Raw genomic sequence first — 16,875 nt, forward strand, 5'->3', positions numbered from 1 at the left:
GTTGGCATCCTGTCTCCCCGGTGTACAGGAGACCAAATAAAGAGCAACGGACACAGCAGATGAGGTGTTTCACCATTACCCCCTACCTGCATCCACCTATTGCCTTCTCAGCCACCTCCTCTCAGCCCCACCCACCCTCCTATTTATGTCTCAGCAGCCCTCCCTCACCCCCCAAACATTCCTGATGAAGGACTTATGCCTGAAACGTTGACTCTCCTGCTCCTCGGATGCTGCCTGACTGTTGTGCTTTTCCAGCGCCTCACTTTTTGACTCTGATCTCCAGCATCTGCAGTCCTGACTTTGTCTTTGCCTAGGTTACCATCCCCATGCCATTTTATTTTAAAGCTTTCCGGACTGGTTTAGCACAAAATCCCCCAGAGCATCAGCCCCAGTTGTGTTCAGGTGTCAGCTGTCCAGTTGTACTGGTTCCACCAGCTCAGGACCAATCCTGATGCTACAGGAATATGAAACTCTTCACCCCTGCACCATGTATTCCTCTGATATATCTTGTTTTTCTGCAGGGTTTGCTTGGAGTGGGCAGGGGAGGAATGCAGCGGGTTTGTCGCATCTGTGGAGGGAGGGCACAGTTGACATTTCAGATCCAGTTACTCTTCAGAGTCCGGGATATTTGGCTCCACTTGGTCTGTGCAGGTGTTGCCACCTGTTTTTTTTCCTGTGTTTTATTCCAGTGATTTCTGTTTTTGTTTCTGAATTCCAGCATCTGCAGTTTTTATTTTGTTTCCTGCTACTTCTACTCTGACTAGCTCATGGTGCTGGTAGTAATGCTGAGATCACTAATTTTGAGGTCCTAATTTTCAATTTCCTACTTCCCTGTAGTCTGCTTTTAGGACCTCACCCTTTTGTTACTGATGTCATTGGTACAAATGTGTACGGCGATCACCTGCTGTTCACTCTTCCCCTCTAGAATGTCTGATAGACTCTGAGATATCCTTCATCCGAGCACCAGGAGGCAGCGTACCATCCTCGAGGCCACCAAAACGCCTAATCTTCTTACACTTGAATCTCCTAAAGTCATTGTTTTCCCACCTTTTACTCCTCCCCAGTGCAGCTGAGACCACAGTGTTGCAATAAATTTGGGTATTGCTGCTTTCCCCTGAGAGGCCATTTCCCTTGATATTATCCAAAGCGGAATATATTTTTTACAGAGGAATGGTCAGGGAAGGCTTCTGTACTGCCTGTCTAACCCTCTTGTCGAATCTTAGCCTGTGGTGAGGCGTTAGGTGAGAGAGATGAGATACAACAGGATCCAGAGGGACCCGTTTTTCCACACACGGTAATAAGTGTCTGGAATGGGCTGCCAGAGTTAATGGTGGAAGCAAGTACAACTTTGTCATTTGAAGAAATATTTGGCAGAGATGGAATAGATATGGAGGGACATGCACCAAACGCAGGCAAATGGGACTGGTTTAATTGTGAAAACTGATTGGCTTGGGCAAATTGGGCCAAAGGACTTGTTTCATGCTCTAAATCTCAATGACTCGTCTTAAACCTATACCCTCGAGTTTTGGACTCCTTATCCTGGAGACAAGACCTTGATTACTCACCAGCCCTCAGCCTTCTATCCTCCACTCAAAAAACTTGACCTATCCAGCCTCTTCTTATAACTGAAACCATCCATTCTTGATCATTTTCTTGTCAATATATTTTGCACCCTATCCACTTTACTAATATACATTCTATATCAGGGTGATCAGAATTGTGCACAGTACTCCAAATGTGGCCGAATCACTGTCTTGTACAGCCGTAACATGACATCCCACCTCCATACTCAAGGCTGTAATCAATGAAAGCATGTGTACCAAGCCACCCTGTCTGCTTCCTCTTACTTTGAAGGAACTATGTACCTGCACCCTTAGGTGTCTCTGTTCGAAAACACTCCCTCGGGCCCTTAACTGTGTGCGTCCTGCTCTAGTTTGTCTTATCAAAATGCAACACCTTGCATTTATCTAAATTAAACTCCATCTGCCATTCCTCAGTCTGGTGGCCCAGTTGATCAAGATCCTACTGTGGACAACCTTCTTTACAATCCACCATACCACCAATTTAGGTGTCATTCTCAAGCTTGCTAACTATGTCTCCTGTATTCTCATCCAGCTTGTTTATATAAATGAGAGGCAATAATGGCCCCAGCACTGATCCTTCCAAAACACCATTGGTCACAGGCCTCCAGTCAAAGCAACAACTCTCTACCACCGCCCTCTGATTCTTACTGTCAAGCCAATTTTGTGTCCAATTGGCTAACTCTTCTTGGATCCCATGTGATCTAACCTTTATGTGTGGAGTTTGCACGTTCTCCCCGTGTCTGCGTGGGTTTCCTCCGGGTGCTCCGGTTTCCTCCCACAGTCCAAAAAAGATGTGCAGGGTCAGGTGAATTGGCCATGCTAAATTGCCCGTAGTGTTAGGTAAGGGGTAAATGTAGGGGTATGGGTGGGTTTCGCTTCGGCGGGTCGGTGTGGACTTGTTGGGCCGAAGGGCCTGTTTCCACACTGTAATGTAATGTAATGTAATCTTTATATCTTAAGACTTACCACCTTACTAACCTTACTACATTTTTTGGTTATCTTTTGTTGGTTTCTAAAATGGTCCTAATCCACTAGTTTACCACTCCTCTTTGCTACATGGAATGATTTTTCTTCAGTGTAATGCAACGCTGACTTCCCTGGTTTACCATGGTTGACTTGTTGCCTTCCTAGATTCTTTCTTCGTCTGTGGAGTATATCTTTGCTGTGAGTCATGAAACTATTTTCTCAAATGTCTGCAATTGTTCCTTAAACTCCTTTCCCAGTCTATTCCAGCCTGCTCCACCCTCATTATTTTGTAATAACCTCTATGTAAGTTTAGTACAATTGTTTCTGACTCAAATCCCTCCCTCAAATTATAGTAAGTCAAGAAGGTGACTTGTCACAACTGTCACAAGGGCAGGAATGGTGTGACACCCATATTCCATAGTTGGGGAGGGTTGCAAAGCCACATGACTAAATTACTTCTACTTCTGATCATTTTTAATTGACACAGCCATAATATATGCCAAATCTGGAATGGGAAGTTCCTCATGTTTAGTTTACATGATTAATTTCATGCATGAGAATTATGATTTGGCCACAGTATGCAAGGCCTGTTGACATGGTATGAAATGTTAACGTGAACCAACTACATCAGATGCTGGGAAATTCCCTTCACTGTTCCTTTGGAAAATATTTGATGCCTCAGTATTTCCCAACCAATAATCATACCGGACTTGTAAATATGTGGTCGAGAGAGCTTCAGCCTCTATCCATTTGTCATGGTATCAATACTTGTAAAAACAAAAAATGCATTCCTTTTTAATAATCATCACTGCCAACATCATGAGAATAATTTTATTTCAGTGAGGGAAAATCCTATATTTGTATCCTCTGGTTAGGGAGCAGGTCAGCATCAGCCTGCAATTGACATTATTTTAGAATGTATATTCCCAATTCCAAAAACGTCATTAGAATGTTGGCAAAGGAGAAACCATGGTGGCATGTTTTATGTTCTCTTGTTATATTTGCACTGTTTAATCTTCCATTTCAGTTTGAGTGGAGCTAGCCAATGATATTGCATATGTCTGCAAGTGGTAGCAGTTCTCTCATTCTTAATAAGAGTATGGATAATCAATGTTCAATCACCACCAGAATTAAGCTGAATCCTACCCTCAACTGGTGTATATACATGTGTCTTTGCCAGCAGGTCTTGCTAAATATTGGAGCAGGGGAATTCTGTCTGATTATATCTTGGAGCATTGAGAACAATCATTGTTTCCTTTATTATTGAATGTGAGATTACTTATCCACCTGTGACTGTAAATCAAACATTGCGTATATTAATTATCAATTCTTCAATACTGAGTTGCAGTATTTTCTCCTTGAGGTATAGAGGGGTTCAGCAGTTCAAGAAGACAGCTCACTACCACCTTCTCCAAGATAGGGATGAACAATAGATGCTGGCCTGTCTTTTGATGCCCACATCCCCTTGCATAAAAGAAAAAAAGAGAAACTAAATTGTTCCAATATTTTATATTGATAACAAAATTTAAACTAAAGTTTTTATTCATTCATGGGCTGAGAACATTGTTAGCAAACTAGCATGTGTTACCCATCCATACCCATCTTTTAGAAGATAGGGGGCGCTGCTGGGTTTTTCTGAGTCTCTACCATTTAGAATGTTGGTCGTGACACACAAGACAGTGCAGGAAGATATCAGTATTAAGGTGGGACTTCATCTGTACAACACTGTACAATGGGTGCTCCTACCAAGACTGTCATGTACCAGTACACCTGCATTTGATAGGTTCCCTCACCAATTGCTGCACACTTTCTGGCAGATATGTTTTTCAGCTTCGTCAGTACCAGTTCTATTGAAAGTAGCGACGACTATAGGTGCTGGAAAGTCAGAGTCGATAAAATGTGGAGCTGGAGAAAGCATAGCAGGTCAAGCAACATCAAAAGAGCAGGAGAGTTTCGGGCAAGACCTTTCAGTTCTATTGATCCATTGGCTAGCTCTACTCAAACTGAAATGGAAGATTAAACAGTGCAAATATAACAAGAGAACATAAAACATGCCATCATGGTTTCTCCTTTGCCAACATGTGGATCTGGTGTTGATGGCCCCGACCCACAATGTGTTCTGTGTGATTACTGTCCTCAGTATTTTTAAGTGGTGTTCAACATGGAGAAATACTGATTCACCAGCTGAAGAAGGGCAGTGGAGATAATCAGTAGGTGGTTTCCATGCCCGGGTTTGTCCAGATGTCATGAGACCATGTAGAATTTAGAATTAACGCTGAGAGCTCCCAGTCTCTTTGATGGGACTGTCCTTCTGGTGGGATAGATGTAACTAAGAATGGTGTTGGAGGATTTTGCTATGTTGCCTATAAGGTATGATTCTGAGAGTGTGTCAGGCTGTTTTTTGACTAGACTGTGGTGTGCACCTCCCAGTATTAGCACAGGTTCTCCAGATGTAATGAGGAGGACTTTGCAACTGGGCAGGGTGTGTATTTAGTCATGCAGTTTGCTCTTGTACTGTAATGCAAGAGATTAAGTCCCTTTAATAGAATTTAATTTTGTTCTGAAAACAGTCTTCCTTAAATTATTTCCTGTAATGTTCTGCAGATTGAACTGTTCCAATATTTACCTCATAAATGTGCAATTTATATTTCACATGTTGCCAGGAATGTAGCCATTTCCTATCATTGTCTTCGATCTACACTGTTTACTTTAACTGGTCCCTCCCGAAAACATTTTCCAGATTACTTGATTTGCAAAAAAATGTTCACTTTTAACTGATGTCTTGCTGTGTGTGTGCGTGTCAGTGTGCTTCATAACATTGTTGGTCCAGGTTGCACTCCAGACTAATGTGCAACCTCTCGGATGGTGTCGTCAATGCACTACTGAGGATCACGATGTTATATCATCATCTCCTCCAGTGGTCTATAAGATAAAGATCTCAAGACTCTATTTCAGAGAAATAAAAATCGCATTTTTCAGGAGCCTTTCACAATTTATGGCTGTCCCCACTGTTTTGTAGCACTGAAGTTTCTTTTATAGTGTAATACGAGTTAGGAGCAGAATTAATCAAACTTGGATATTTGGAGATAATGCAGAAACCTCTGTTTGGAATTTGGCCAATATTTATTCCCTAAACTGACTGCCAAGAAAAGTTAACTAATGTGAGCACTTATCCTGAGCAGAATGGCTACTTGAAGATGGGGAAGGAGAATAGGCCATTTGGCCCATCAAGTCTGCTCTGGCATTCAGTGAAATCGTGTCTGATCTAATCATTCTCACCTCTACTTTTCCTGCATTTTCCTCATAATGCTTGGCTTTGCTTCTGATTAGAAATTTGTCTATCTCAGCATTGAATAAATATTATATTTCCTGGACTTCAAATGCATTCACAGGAACATAGAAGTGTTACAATTCAGAAGGAGGCCATTGAGCCCACTGTTTTTACACTAGCTTTTGAAATGAGCACTATGACTTAGTGCCAGTCTTCTTCCTTTTCACTATACTCTTGTGCATTGTTCTATTCAAGTAATTATCTAATACCCTCTTGAATGTTTTAATTGAACCAACCTCCACTGCAATTCCAGGCAGTACATTCTAGACCTGAACTATTCATTACATGAAAAAGTTTTATCTTGCATAAAATTTGCTACTTTGGCAAACCACCTTGAATTTTTGTCTGTTGTTCTTGATCCTGTTATGAGTGTAAACAGTTTCTATCTATTGCATCCAGTTTTCTCACCATTTTGAAACTTCGTTCCTAAGTCCTCTTTGCCTTCTGTCCTAGAAGAACAGTCTCACCCTCTCCAATTTATCTTTTATGATTGAAAATTTTCATCTTTGGAAACAGTCTTGTAAGCCTATTTGGCATTCTCTCCATGTTTTGAAATTCTTCCGATAGTTTGGTGCTCAGAACTACCCCAAGACTCTAGTTAAGGTTGAACAGGTACCTTATATAAGTTCACCATAACCTCCTTGCTTTTGTACCTGATGCCCAGAATATTATATCTTTTCATCAGTCCTGCTATCTTTAAAGCAGGCTTATCAGCTCCTGCACCCCCTTAAGAATTGTAACTCTTACTTTATAGTGTCTCTTTGTGTAGTCATGTTCCTATGAAAATGCCTCAGCTCACACTTCATACATTGGACTTCATGTCCCTGCTTTCTGCCAATCCACCGCCTTGTCTGTTTTGTTTTGGTGTTCTACACTGTGCATTTCATGGTTCACAATTCATTTTATGTTGAGTATAATGTAAGGTTTTTGAGATGGAAGGTGCTTTCAAAGTAGAAGTGTTCTTTTGTTTCTAAGCTGTGACTCTTCCTGGAATACAGGTTGACGTGCCTGGATGAGTGCAGCTCCATCAGCACTCAATGTTTGATACCATCCAGGACTAAGTAGGTTGCTTAATCTGCATCCCATGCACCAAATTTTGATAATGGGATTTAATAGTCTAGTACTATAATCACTGTGTTATTGTACACTTTGCCTTTGAGCATTTGATTATATTAGGAGAAAGTGAGGACTGCAGATGCTGGAGATCAGAGCTGAAAATGTGTTGCTGGAAAAGTGCAGCAGGTCAGGCAGCATCCAAGGACCAGGAAAATCGACGTTTCGGGCATAAGCCCTTCTTCAGGAATGAGGAAGGTGTGTCAAGCAGGCCAAGATAAAAAGTGGGGAGGAGGGACTTGGGGGAGGGGCGTTGGGAATGCGATAGATGAAAGGAGGTTAAGGTGAGGGTGATAGGCCGGAGAGGGGATGCGGGCGGAGAGGTCGGGAAGGAGATTGCAGGTCAAGAAGGCGGTGCTGAGTCTGAGGGTTGGGACTGAGATAAGGTGGGGGGAGGGGAAATGAGGAAGCTGGAGAAATCTGCATTCATCCCGTGGTTGGAGGTTCCTAGGCAGAAGATGAGGCACTCTGGTGGCGATTGGAGGGGCAGATCAAGGGCAGAGGAGCGGGAAGTGGAGGAGATGCGGTGGAGAGCATCGTCAACCACGTCTGAGGGGAAATTGCAGTCTTTGAAGAAGGAGGCCATCTGAGTTGTTCGGTATTGGAATTGGTCCTCCTGGGAGCAGATGCGGCGGAAGTGAAGGAATTGGGAACATGGGATGGCGTTTTTACAGGGGGCAGGGTGGGAGGAGGTGTAATCTAGGTAGCTGTGGGAGTCAGTTGGTTTATAGTAAATGTCTGTGTTGAATCGGTCGCCTGAGATAGAAATGGAGAGGTCTAGGAAGGGGAGGGAGGAGTCTGAGACGGTCCAGGTAAACGATGTGGCCTCCTCTACATTGGGGAGGCTGTCTGCCTACTTGCGGAACGTTTCTGGGACACCCACACCAACCAACCCAACCATCCTGTGGCTGAACACTTTAACTCCCCCTCCCACTTCGCCAAGGACATGCAGGTCCTTGGCCTCCTCCATCGCCAGACCATGGCAACACGACGCCTGGAGGAAGAGCGCCTCATCTTCCGCCTAGGAACCCTCCAACCACAAGGGATGAATGCAGATTTCTCCAGCTTCCTCATTTCTCCTCCCCCCACCTTATCTCAGTCCCAACCCTCGGACTCAGCACCACCTTCTTGACCTGCAATCTTCTTCCTGACCTCTCCGCCCCCACACCCTCTCCGGCCTATCACCCTCACCTTAACTTCCTTCCATCTATCGCATTCCCAATGCCCCTCCCCCAAGTCCCTCCTCCCTACTTGCCTGCTTGGCACACCTTCCTCATTCCTGAAGAAGAGCTTATGCCCGAAACGTCGATTCTCCTGCTCCTTGGATGCTGCCTGACCTGCTGCGCTTTTTCAGCAACACATTTTTCAGCATTTGATTATATTGCGAACATTGCTTCTGTATCTCCATATAACTTCCCACTTTAACAAGTGATAATTTCCTTCCTCTACCTCCCATTCAAAAAAATGTCAAACCCATGCTTTGAACCCTCAGTTTCCTTTCTTTCTACATTTTTTAAATGAGTTCCTTTTTGAAATTTTCAATTGATCATTGAGTAACTCTCCCTGAAAGTCAGTTTAACATCTAAAATTTAGTGTGAGAGAAAGGATTTTTAATCTGCAGGCTTGTGAACTTTACATAGATTTGAGTGTTTTTTACTATTTGGAATACTTAATTAGCTGCTCCTGTTCTATGCCTCTCCATGTCAGTGAAAGACTTTTAACAACTAGACTTTACACTCGAAGCGCTCACAAACCTGCCTGCAGATGCAAATTGGTTTGGAAGGATGGTGTAATTGTCCTATTCCGTATTCTCCAAAATTGAGGATATAGGTTGAAAGTTCATGTTGCCATTGTTGAGATCAAGTTGATCATTATATTATTGAGTTTACATTATGTCCACTATGTTGTTCAGTTGAGGCATTCAAGAGCCATTGGATGATTATTTCAATACATTCTATTATTGATTATAGGAAAAAGCAGAATTTTGTATAAGTAATGATGCTTGTTTAATAAAGCAATGCAGGCAAGACAGGATGAGTAGCTGTCTTCCGCACCCTCACACTTCTGTGACTCTGATATGTTAACTTTGGGTCTCACACTGCCTCCCAGATTGTATGCAAAATGTGGAGAGGGAAGCAAATGGCTGTGTCACAGCTATTAGCATACCTGACATGGAAACCGGGTGGATGATAGTTAACACCTGCTGAGGTTGAAAGAGTTTGGCTCTTTGCTCAAACATTTCAAAATGTAGGTGGGGAGCTAATTTACTTTGTGAATGCATTTGAGTTGTACTTGTTTTTAGCAAGTATGAGAGACAAGCTAGGACATGCTTTTGCATTTGGAAGATTTGAGTTGTCTTTGATTGCCTGTAGGCTATTCAGGGAAGTGAAAGCACAGTTCATATTTATGTCAGAACCAGCACCTCAGAATATTAATTGTTAGCATAAATGGTCATGCCTTTGAATGTTTATGGGATACATTCAAGGAAAGGAACAAGAATATACAGTGTATCATGTCAGAGTCTGTAAATGTCTCTGCATTAACATTGACTCTACCCAGGATTTGAAAAAGTTATTGTAAAGTTTTTCTTTTGCTCCCTGTCCTTCATTTAAAACAGAAGTTCTTCAGCCCATATATTTATTTTACTGGTGACTTGCATATTTTTTGACCAAAGAAAATGTCATGTATGTTTCCAATATCATTCAGTCATTCATTCCTAAATAGAAGTAAATCTTTAGTTTAATGTGTTGGCTATTAAGGAACAGGCTATATTGCATGTCCAATACAATGCGTGCTGGAAGAAAGGGAGCAAGAAACCAGAAACTGGAGTATGAGGGATACTTGACCTCAGAAGAATGGCATGGAAAGAAGGAAGGTCAAACAATTTTGAGGGAGAATGGAAGAGAAAGAAAAGAATGTGGGTATGAAGGAACAGGAGCTTGGTGAGCTTACTTCAAAGAGAGAGCTGTGGGAGACCAGACACAGGCCAGAGTGAAGCGAGGACAACATGTAAAGTTTCCAGAATATGTAATGGAGTTGACAGGAGAAGTTGAGCAAAGTTTATTGCACACTAATGTTTCATCTTGGATTTAAATAGACATTCCTGGTCATTCAACTTTGTTACTCCTCTCGTTCTGTCTCCTCTCCTTGTGCAGCAGCTGATCTTTGTCGTGGTATGGGACCATCAACATTGTGTGTGCTACAGCATGTTAGTTGGGTCATCATTTTTCATGAGGCCACATTTGCCATGTGAAGTCTAACACCAATAACAATGATTTATATTTTAAAGACTGGACTGAGCAGGTTTTAAAAAGGTTAAAATGCTTTTCTGATAGCTCCAACATGTAATTTAGAATCAATAAATTACTCCGGTACAAAGTGATGCATTTTTCACCTCGATTATGTGAATTCTATTTGGAGAATTGAATGAACTGCAATCTGGTTGCACATTAAATGCTAGTTTATTTTGGGAAACTTGGTTGACATGGATGAGTTGAACTGTTCCTGTACTATTTGACTTAATGTGAGAACAGTAGTGCACTGCAGGCAAAGGGAATCAATTTACTCTTTACTTTTTGATCTCTAGAACCGAAACCAAGATGAAGGAGAGCCAGAAAATAAACAGCTCAGAGAAGACAAGGATACGAATGAGGAGGTGAAGCACCGGTGAGCAGATTGCATTTACTGACTGTCTTAACATTTTTACCCAAACTTTCCCTTGTTTTTCACACTAACTTGTATGATGTTGCAGTTCCACAGACGCCAGTTGGCTTTGTGTGACTATTAGACTCATCAGGGTGGAGAATCTTGAGATCATAAAGATTAGAACATTGAGTATACTTTATACTTACCATTCAGCACTACTTATTGTTGTGCTTCATTCTTGTCCACAGTGTCAGAGAACTGCTTTGGGTTGTGGAGCCATAATGAAACAACAGTGTCAGAGCCTTTGGGAGTGATGGGGAGGTGATGGGAATTTAACAATTTAAAAATTAATCTGCTCACTTATTAAATGTGGCCAAGTGGCCACAGCAGTTCAAGAAGCCAACCCACCACCATCTCCTCGAGGGCAGGCACAGATGCATAATAAATATTAAGCTCATATCCTATGAATTAAAGCAAAGCTATCTTGGGACAAGGTTGGCTTGATTACAATGATCTTCCCTCACTTTGTGGGTCAATGACTTGCTGGGTTAACTGAGCAATTTAGGTAAAGCATAGTTGCCTCTGAGTAGGAACTGATACTACAAACAGTGGATTTCTGCTGAAATTAAAATCTTATTTGAAATGAGTTAACTACAGTTAAAACTCTTGGTACATTTCAAATAGATGAAACATTTTTTAAAACCTCAATCCCATTTTAAGTATTTTTTGAAAGAGATTACAGTTTGGCAAAAAGTACAGCAGGAAGGAACTAAGTGGAAACTAAAAGTATTAGAACTCTGAAGTAAGAATAGAATATAAGCAATATACAGAGAATGAGTATAACCAACAGAAATGCTTCTTTTGCTAAGTTGGTATCCTTGTGAATTATCCTAATGAGTGCAAGGTGAAAAACTTTGAGAAAACAAACTTTTTTCAATAATATTCAAGTTCTGTACTAGCAGATGACTGCTTGTACAGCTGAAATATAATATAATAGGATCTGTTGAAGAAGACTTTTGTAGCATCCTCACAAACTTCCCTGAATCTTTCCAAAGTTTATTGCACTTGCAGAGAATTGTTAACTACTTTGGAAGCGCATGTGGAGGTGCTGGTGCTGGACCGAGGTGGACAAGGTCAGAAGACACTTGACACCAGGTTATAGTCCAGCAGGTTTATTTGAAATCACAAGCTTTTGGAGCATTGTCCCTTCGTCAGGTGAATGGTGCAATAATAAGTGCAACTTCATCTGACAAAGGAGCAGCGCTCAGAAAGCTTGTGATTTCAAATAAACCTGTTGGACTATAACCTGGTGTCATGTGACTTCTGACTTTTGAAGCACTTATGGTGACAGTTCTACAAATGTGACAATCCTTTTTGGGATGACAAATCTCATAATGTTAAAAATCTCACAACACCAGGATATAACCTGGGATTGTGTGATTTTTAACTGTGTCCATTCCAGTCCAACACCGGCACCTCCCTATCAAATCTCATAACAGCAGTGAGCCTCCTGTTGACGTGGTGATAGTTGAGGGATGAACATTGTTCCTCCTCTTTGGTAGCGTGCCATGGGATCTATGATGCCAAGTCAGTACAGGTACAGGCAAGCAGGATCTAGATTTAAAGTCTCATTGGAACAATTTGTATCATTGGTGACGTGGCTGTCACTGAGCACAGTGCTGATTAGATTCTGTGCTCACTGGGTGGGGTTTGAAAGTGTAACCTCATGACTCAGAGCCTGCCTACAAGCTTGGATAGATAAAAGACTAGTAAAGGTGTGAATTAATCAGTTAGTAGTGAGTGTCTACCCAAAACAATGGCCTATCTTTTGTCTATTAAGTCTACTTTGGGAGGGAAGGAATAGCATGTTGAAACATCACTGTTTAGAAATGTGTAGAGTTCACAATGATCAGACCACAGCTGACTTTTCCCAGGCAAATAGTATGCTATTTAATGACACCTGGAGGCTTGCAGCTGCTTCCAATTTTTCACTGTTGAGGGATTTCTAAATCTCAGTGTATTGGTTTCTACGAGCTAAATTTCTGATTAAATCTGTATTGTATGTTTTATTAAAGCAATTTTGTTAAATACCTTCAATTTTTTTGAGTAGAATGTCTATTGCAAGATTTTTTAAGTGCTCTTTCTCAGTCAGGAGAAGGACATTTGGAAAAAGGCTGTTGTCTCCTGCCCTTTCAAATTTTCCCCTGTGGGTTTTGGCTGACTTCCATTCATTGATAAAAACATGAAGAACTTGCGCTTATTATTGAACCATTCCCTACCCCAGTGGATCCCAAAATGTTTGGAACCAAAGAAATAAGATTGTGTGCTCAAACCACATCTCGGTACAGCCTTTCAAAGTACTTGCAATTCTGTTTTTTTATAATGCAGGGCATTTTGGACCAAAACGTACCACAAACTGCAAATGAGATAGCTGAACAGCATATCTGTTTTTGATCATGTTATTTGAGTGTATAGTGGTGACTTGGATGCCAGGATAGCTTCCAATCTATGGAGAGTGCAGTTTTAAACAAAAGTGACAAATGGGATCTTGGTTTCATGTCTTGTTTGAAGAAAGACATCTCCAATAATGTGGAAAGTCTGTTGACATAGTATGCTCAAGTCCTGGAATGCATTTCAAATCATAAATTTTTGACACCTGCATTATGATTATTATTACAAGAAAGTGAGGGCTGCAGATGCTCAAGATCAGTCAAAAAGTGTGGCGCTGGAAAAGCGCAGCTGGTCAGGAAGCATCCGAGGAGCTAGAGATGAGGTTTCGCGCATAAGCTCTTCATCAAGAATTGGGGGGGGGGGGCAGCAAGGCACTGAAATGTTCATTCTCCTGTTTCTTGGATGTTGCCTGACTGGCTGTGCTTTTCCACCGCCACACCTTTTGACTTATAATTGTTATTAACTGAGCTAAGCAGTTAATTCTAGCTTTGAAATCTGCCGTGATCACATTATGCGGTCTCGCTATCTCAGATTATCTCAAAGTCTGACAATGATTGCTCCACCTTCTCTATAGTATGTTTGTGAACCTCAACCATCTCAGAAGCCAAATAACGACAATCAACCCAACTTAATTCAACAACTTTATAAGTCTCAGAAGAATGCTTACTGAACCCAAGAATAAACTTATACCTCTTGCAATGAATTACTTTAATCTGTGATAATGCCTCATGACTGAGACTGGAAGATACTATTGCTTTCATGGGTGCAGACAAATTATTTCATTGGTTTCCAATAGCAAATGAATCTTCAAAATCTAATAATTGGACATCCTTGACACCACAGCCGCCTTGAATTAGCAGTAGGCTCTTGATAGTTAATTCAGCTGTTCGAAGCAGTGTCAAAGCAGCACAGACCGCTTATAGTTGAACCTGATTAAAAGACAGTGTTATTCATGAGAGTGTGTGACACTTTTCGACTGATCTCCAGCATCTGTAGTCCTCACTTTCTCCGAGGGTGTGAAGAAGGATTTGGTACGCTTACCTTCTTTGGTCAGAACATTGAGTATAGGGGTTGGGCATCATGCTGCAACTGTACAGAACACTTTTGGAAAACTGTTGCCCTTCTGGGGTAGGATGTTGTTAAACTTAAGAGGGTGCGCAAAAGATTTACAAGGCTGTTGCCAGGACTGGAAGGTTTGAGTTACAGGGAGAGGCCGAATAGGCTGGGGCATTTTTTCTTGGAGCATCAGAGTCTGAGGGGTGAGCTTAAAGAGGTTTATAAAATCATGAGGAGCTTGGGTAGGTTAAATAGCCAAGATCTTTTTCATAGGGTGGGGCATCCAAAGCTAAAGGTTTTCAGGTGAGAGGGGGAAAAAGATTTTAAGAAGTAACTTTTTCATGCAGAGGGTGGTGCATATATGGAATGAGCTGCCAGAGGAAGTAGTGGAGGCTGGTACAATTAGAACATTTAAAAGGCATCTGGATGGGTATATGAATAGGAAGGGTTTGGAGGGACATGGACCAAATACTGGCAAATGGAATTAGATCAGATTGGGATGCCTGCTCAGTGGGGGCAAGTTGGACTGAGGGGTCTGATTCTGTGCTGTATGACTTGACAATCTGTGGAAATCCTTGCCAGAAAACTGTGGAGGCCAAGTCTCTGATGGTATTGAAGACAGAGGTAGATAGGTTCTCAATTAGTAAGGGGATCAAAGATTATGGAGAGAAGGGAGGAGAATGGGCTGAGAAATATATTTGTCTGCTGTTCTGCAAAATAGAAATGTATACTGTTTGAATAGTTATGGTTTAACAAATATGTCCCTGGATCCTCAATTCATAATTGTTTATCTTCCATTTCTCTTTGCAAGATGTATGCATTTTTTAAGAATAAAGTGCAGTGTAATTTTTAAAATTTTTATTGCTACTCTTTTATCATTCCTTTCTTTTGTTTCAGTTTCCCTTCATTGTCCCCTGTTGGTCTTGGTCCCTTCAAAATGTTGGTTTGAGAACTGCAGGCTTTTAGTTTAGGATTGTGTCTGAAGCTTTTTTGCCTGCGTACTGCAATCATGCCAAATAAGGAGACATCATTTTTGACTTGTATATTTTGGCACCAATGTGAAAAAAAATTGAGGTTAGTGTAAAGATGGCTTCCTGGTATTTTTAAAGCTGTATTTCTTATTGGAGCACTAGATAATTAGTTGCTTTTCTTTTAAAAAAAATGAAGCAGTGGCTATTGAATTTTTATGTGAGACAGGAGTAAAATATTCACTGTTAGCACACATTTGTAACCTTTAGTTAGCTCATATTTGTAACTTCAGCCCTTTTATTTCAAGTGAATTGACCCTTAGATATTACTTGTATCTTCAAAGAGATTTCAGTCAAAAAGAAACTGGCTTTCTCTTCTGACTGGTCGATACCTTACCGAATGCTCTGAATGCTGACGATAGTCTCAGAAACTGATACTGCTGGTTGTCTGAATTTTCAGAATTCATTGATGCTTTGCCATCGGTCTTCAATGGTTTTTTAAATATCTGTCAGAGATATGGTGTTTATTTTAATACAAGGTCCCTGCTGCTGTGATGTTGATTTATATCTGAGGGTTATTTTATCTAATGCAGCAATACTTAGATTATTATACAGAGAGAAATAACAGAGTCATCGAGATGTACAACAAGGAGTCAGACCTTCAGTCCAACTAATCTAGTCCCATTTGCCAGGTGGGAAAGGTCCTGGGAAGTGTTGCTGAACAAAGAGACCTTGGAGTGCAGGTTCACAGTTCCTTGAACAATGCCCAGATGAAGTCTTTGGCAGAACGAGAGTCTTGTTGAACAGAGTATGTTTATTACATGGCATTGAGCTAGTTACACTCATGTAACACTGATATATTGTATCTTGTGAGACTTTAAGGTAGACTTGAGAATAATTACACAGTACTGTTTAGCTGCATGGAACATAGTGGTTTGAACACAGGTATGCAATGATTAGCTCCTCACAGGAACCTGATGGGCAGAGCTTATCTTGTAATGTTAGTTAACCTTTCTGAGTGCTAACTGCTTTAAACATATCGTCCTATCAGCATTCCAAAGAACACATGAACATTTGGGGCGCAGTGGTTAGCACTGCTGCCTCACAGTACCAGGGTCCCAGGTTCGATTCCAGCCTCGAGTGACTGTCTGTGTGGAGTTTGCACATTCTCCTCGTGTCCTCCGGGTTTCCTCCGGGTGCTCCAGTTTCCCTCCACAATCCAAAGATGCGCAGGTTAGCTGAATTGGCCATAGTATTAGGTGCATGAGTCAGAGGGCAATGGGTCTGGGTGGGTTACTCTTCGGAGGGTCGGTGTGGACTGGTTGGGCTGAAGGGCCTGTTTCCACGCTGTAGGAAAATCTAATCTAAGGCCACCCAACCATTTGAGCCTGCTCTGTCATTCAATAAGATCATGGCTAATTTGATTTTAAACTCAACTTGACATTCCTGCATACACTTGATAATCTTTGATACTCTGAAAAGACTGATCCCTCCACAAAACCCTGGTCCACTCCTTAATCGAACCAGATATTCCATCTCTTCCCTTTGTACCTTTCCATATGAATGCAGGAGGCCTCCTCATTGTCCAAGGCCCCACACTTCTGAGGTGAAGCAGGGATTTATGTGTACATTGTATTTGCACCTCACAATGTGATTCTGAATAAGATTCATACTGGATTTGAAAGTTAACTCTGTTTCTGTTTCCACAGATGTAGCCAGATGTGCTAAGTTTCTCAAGCATTCTGTGTTTGTTTCAGATTTT

General features: G+C 41.4%; 1 protein-coding gene across 1 annotated transcript in view; it reads left to right on the top strand.

The window, feature by feature from the left end:
- Window positions 1-16,875, top strand: part of ccdc12 (coiled-coil domain containing 12) — an 88,413-nt gene that overhangs the window by 50,149 nt on the left and 21,389 nt on the right. Inside the window, exon 2 of the mRNA XM_043687963.2 lies at window positions 10,580-10,659. Coding sequence (XP_043543898.1) covers window positions 10,580-10,659 — 80 coding nt within the window. The remainder of the gene's footprint in view (window positions 1-10,579; window positions 10,660-16,875) is intronic.

Source organism: Chiloscyllium plagiosum, unplaced genomic scaffold (assembly GCF_037043375.1).
Source record: "Chiloscyllium plagiosum isolate Xiang-an unplaced genomic scaffold, Cpla_swu_hap1 HiC_scaffold_4, whole genome shotgun sequence".
NCBI lineage: Eukaryota > Metazoa > Chordata > Chondrichthyes > Orectolobiformes > Hemiscylliidae > Chiloscyllium > Chiloscyllium plagiosum.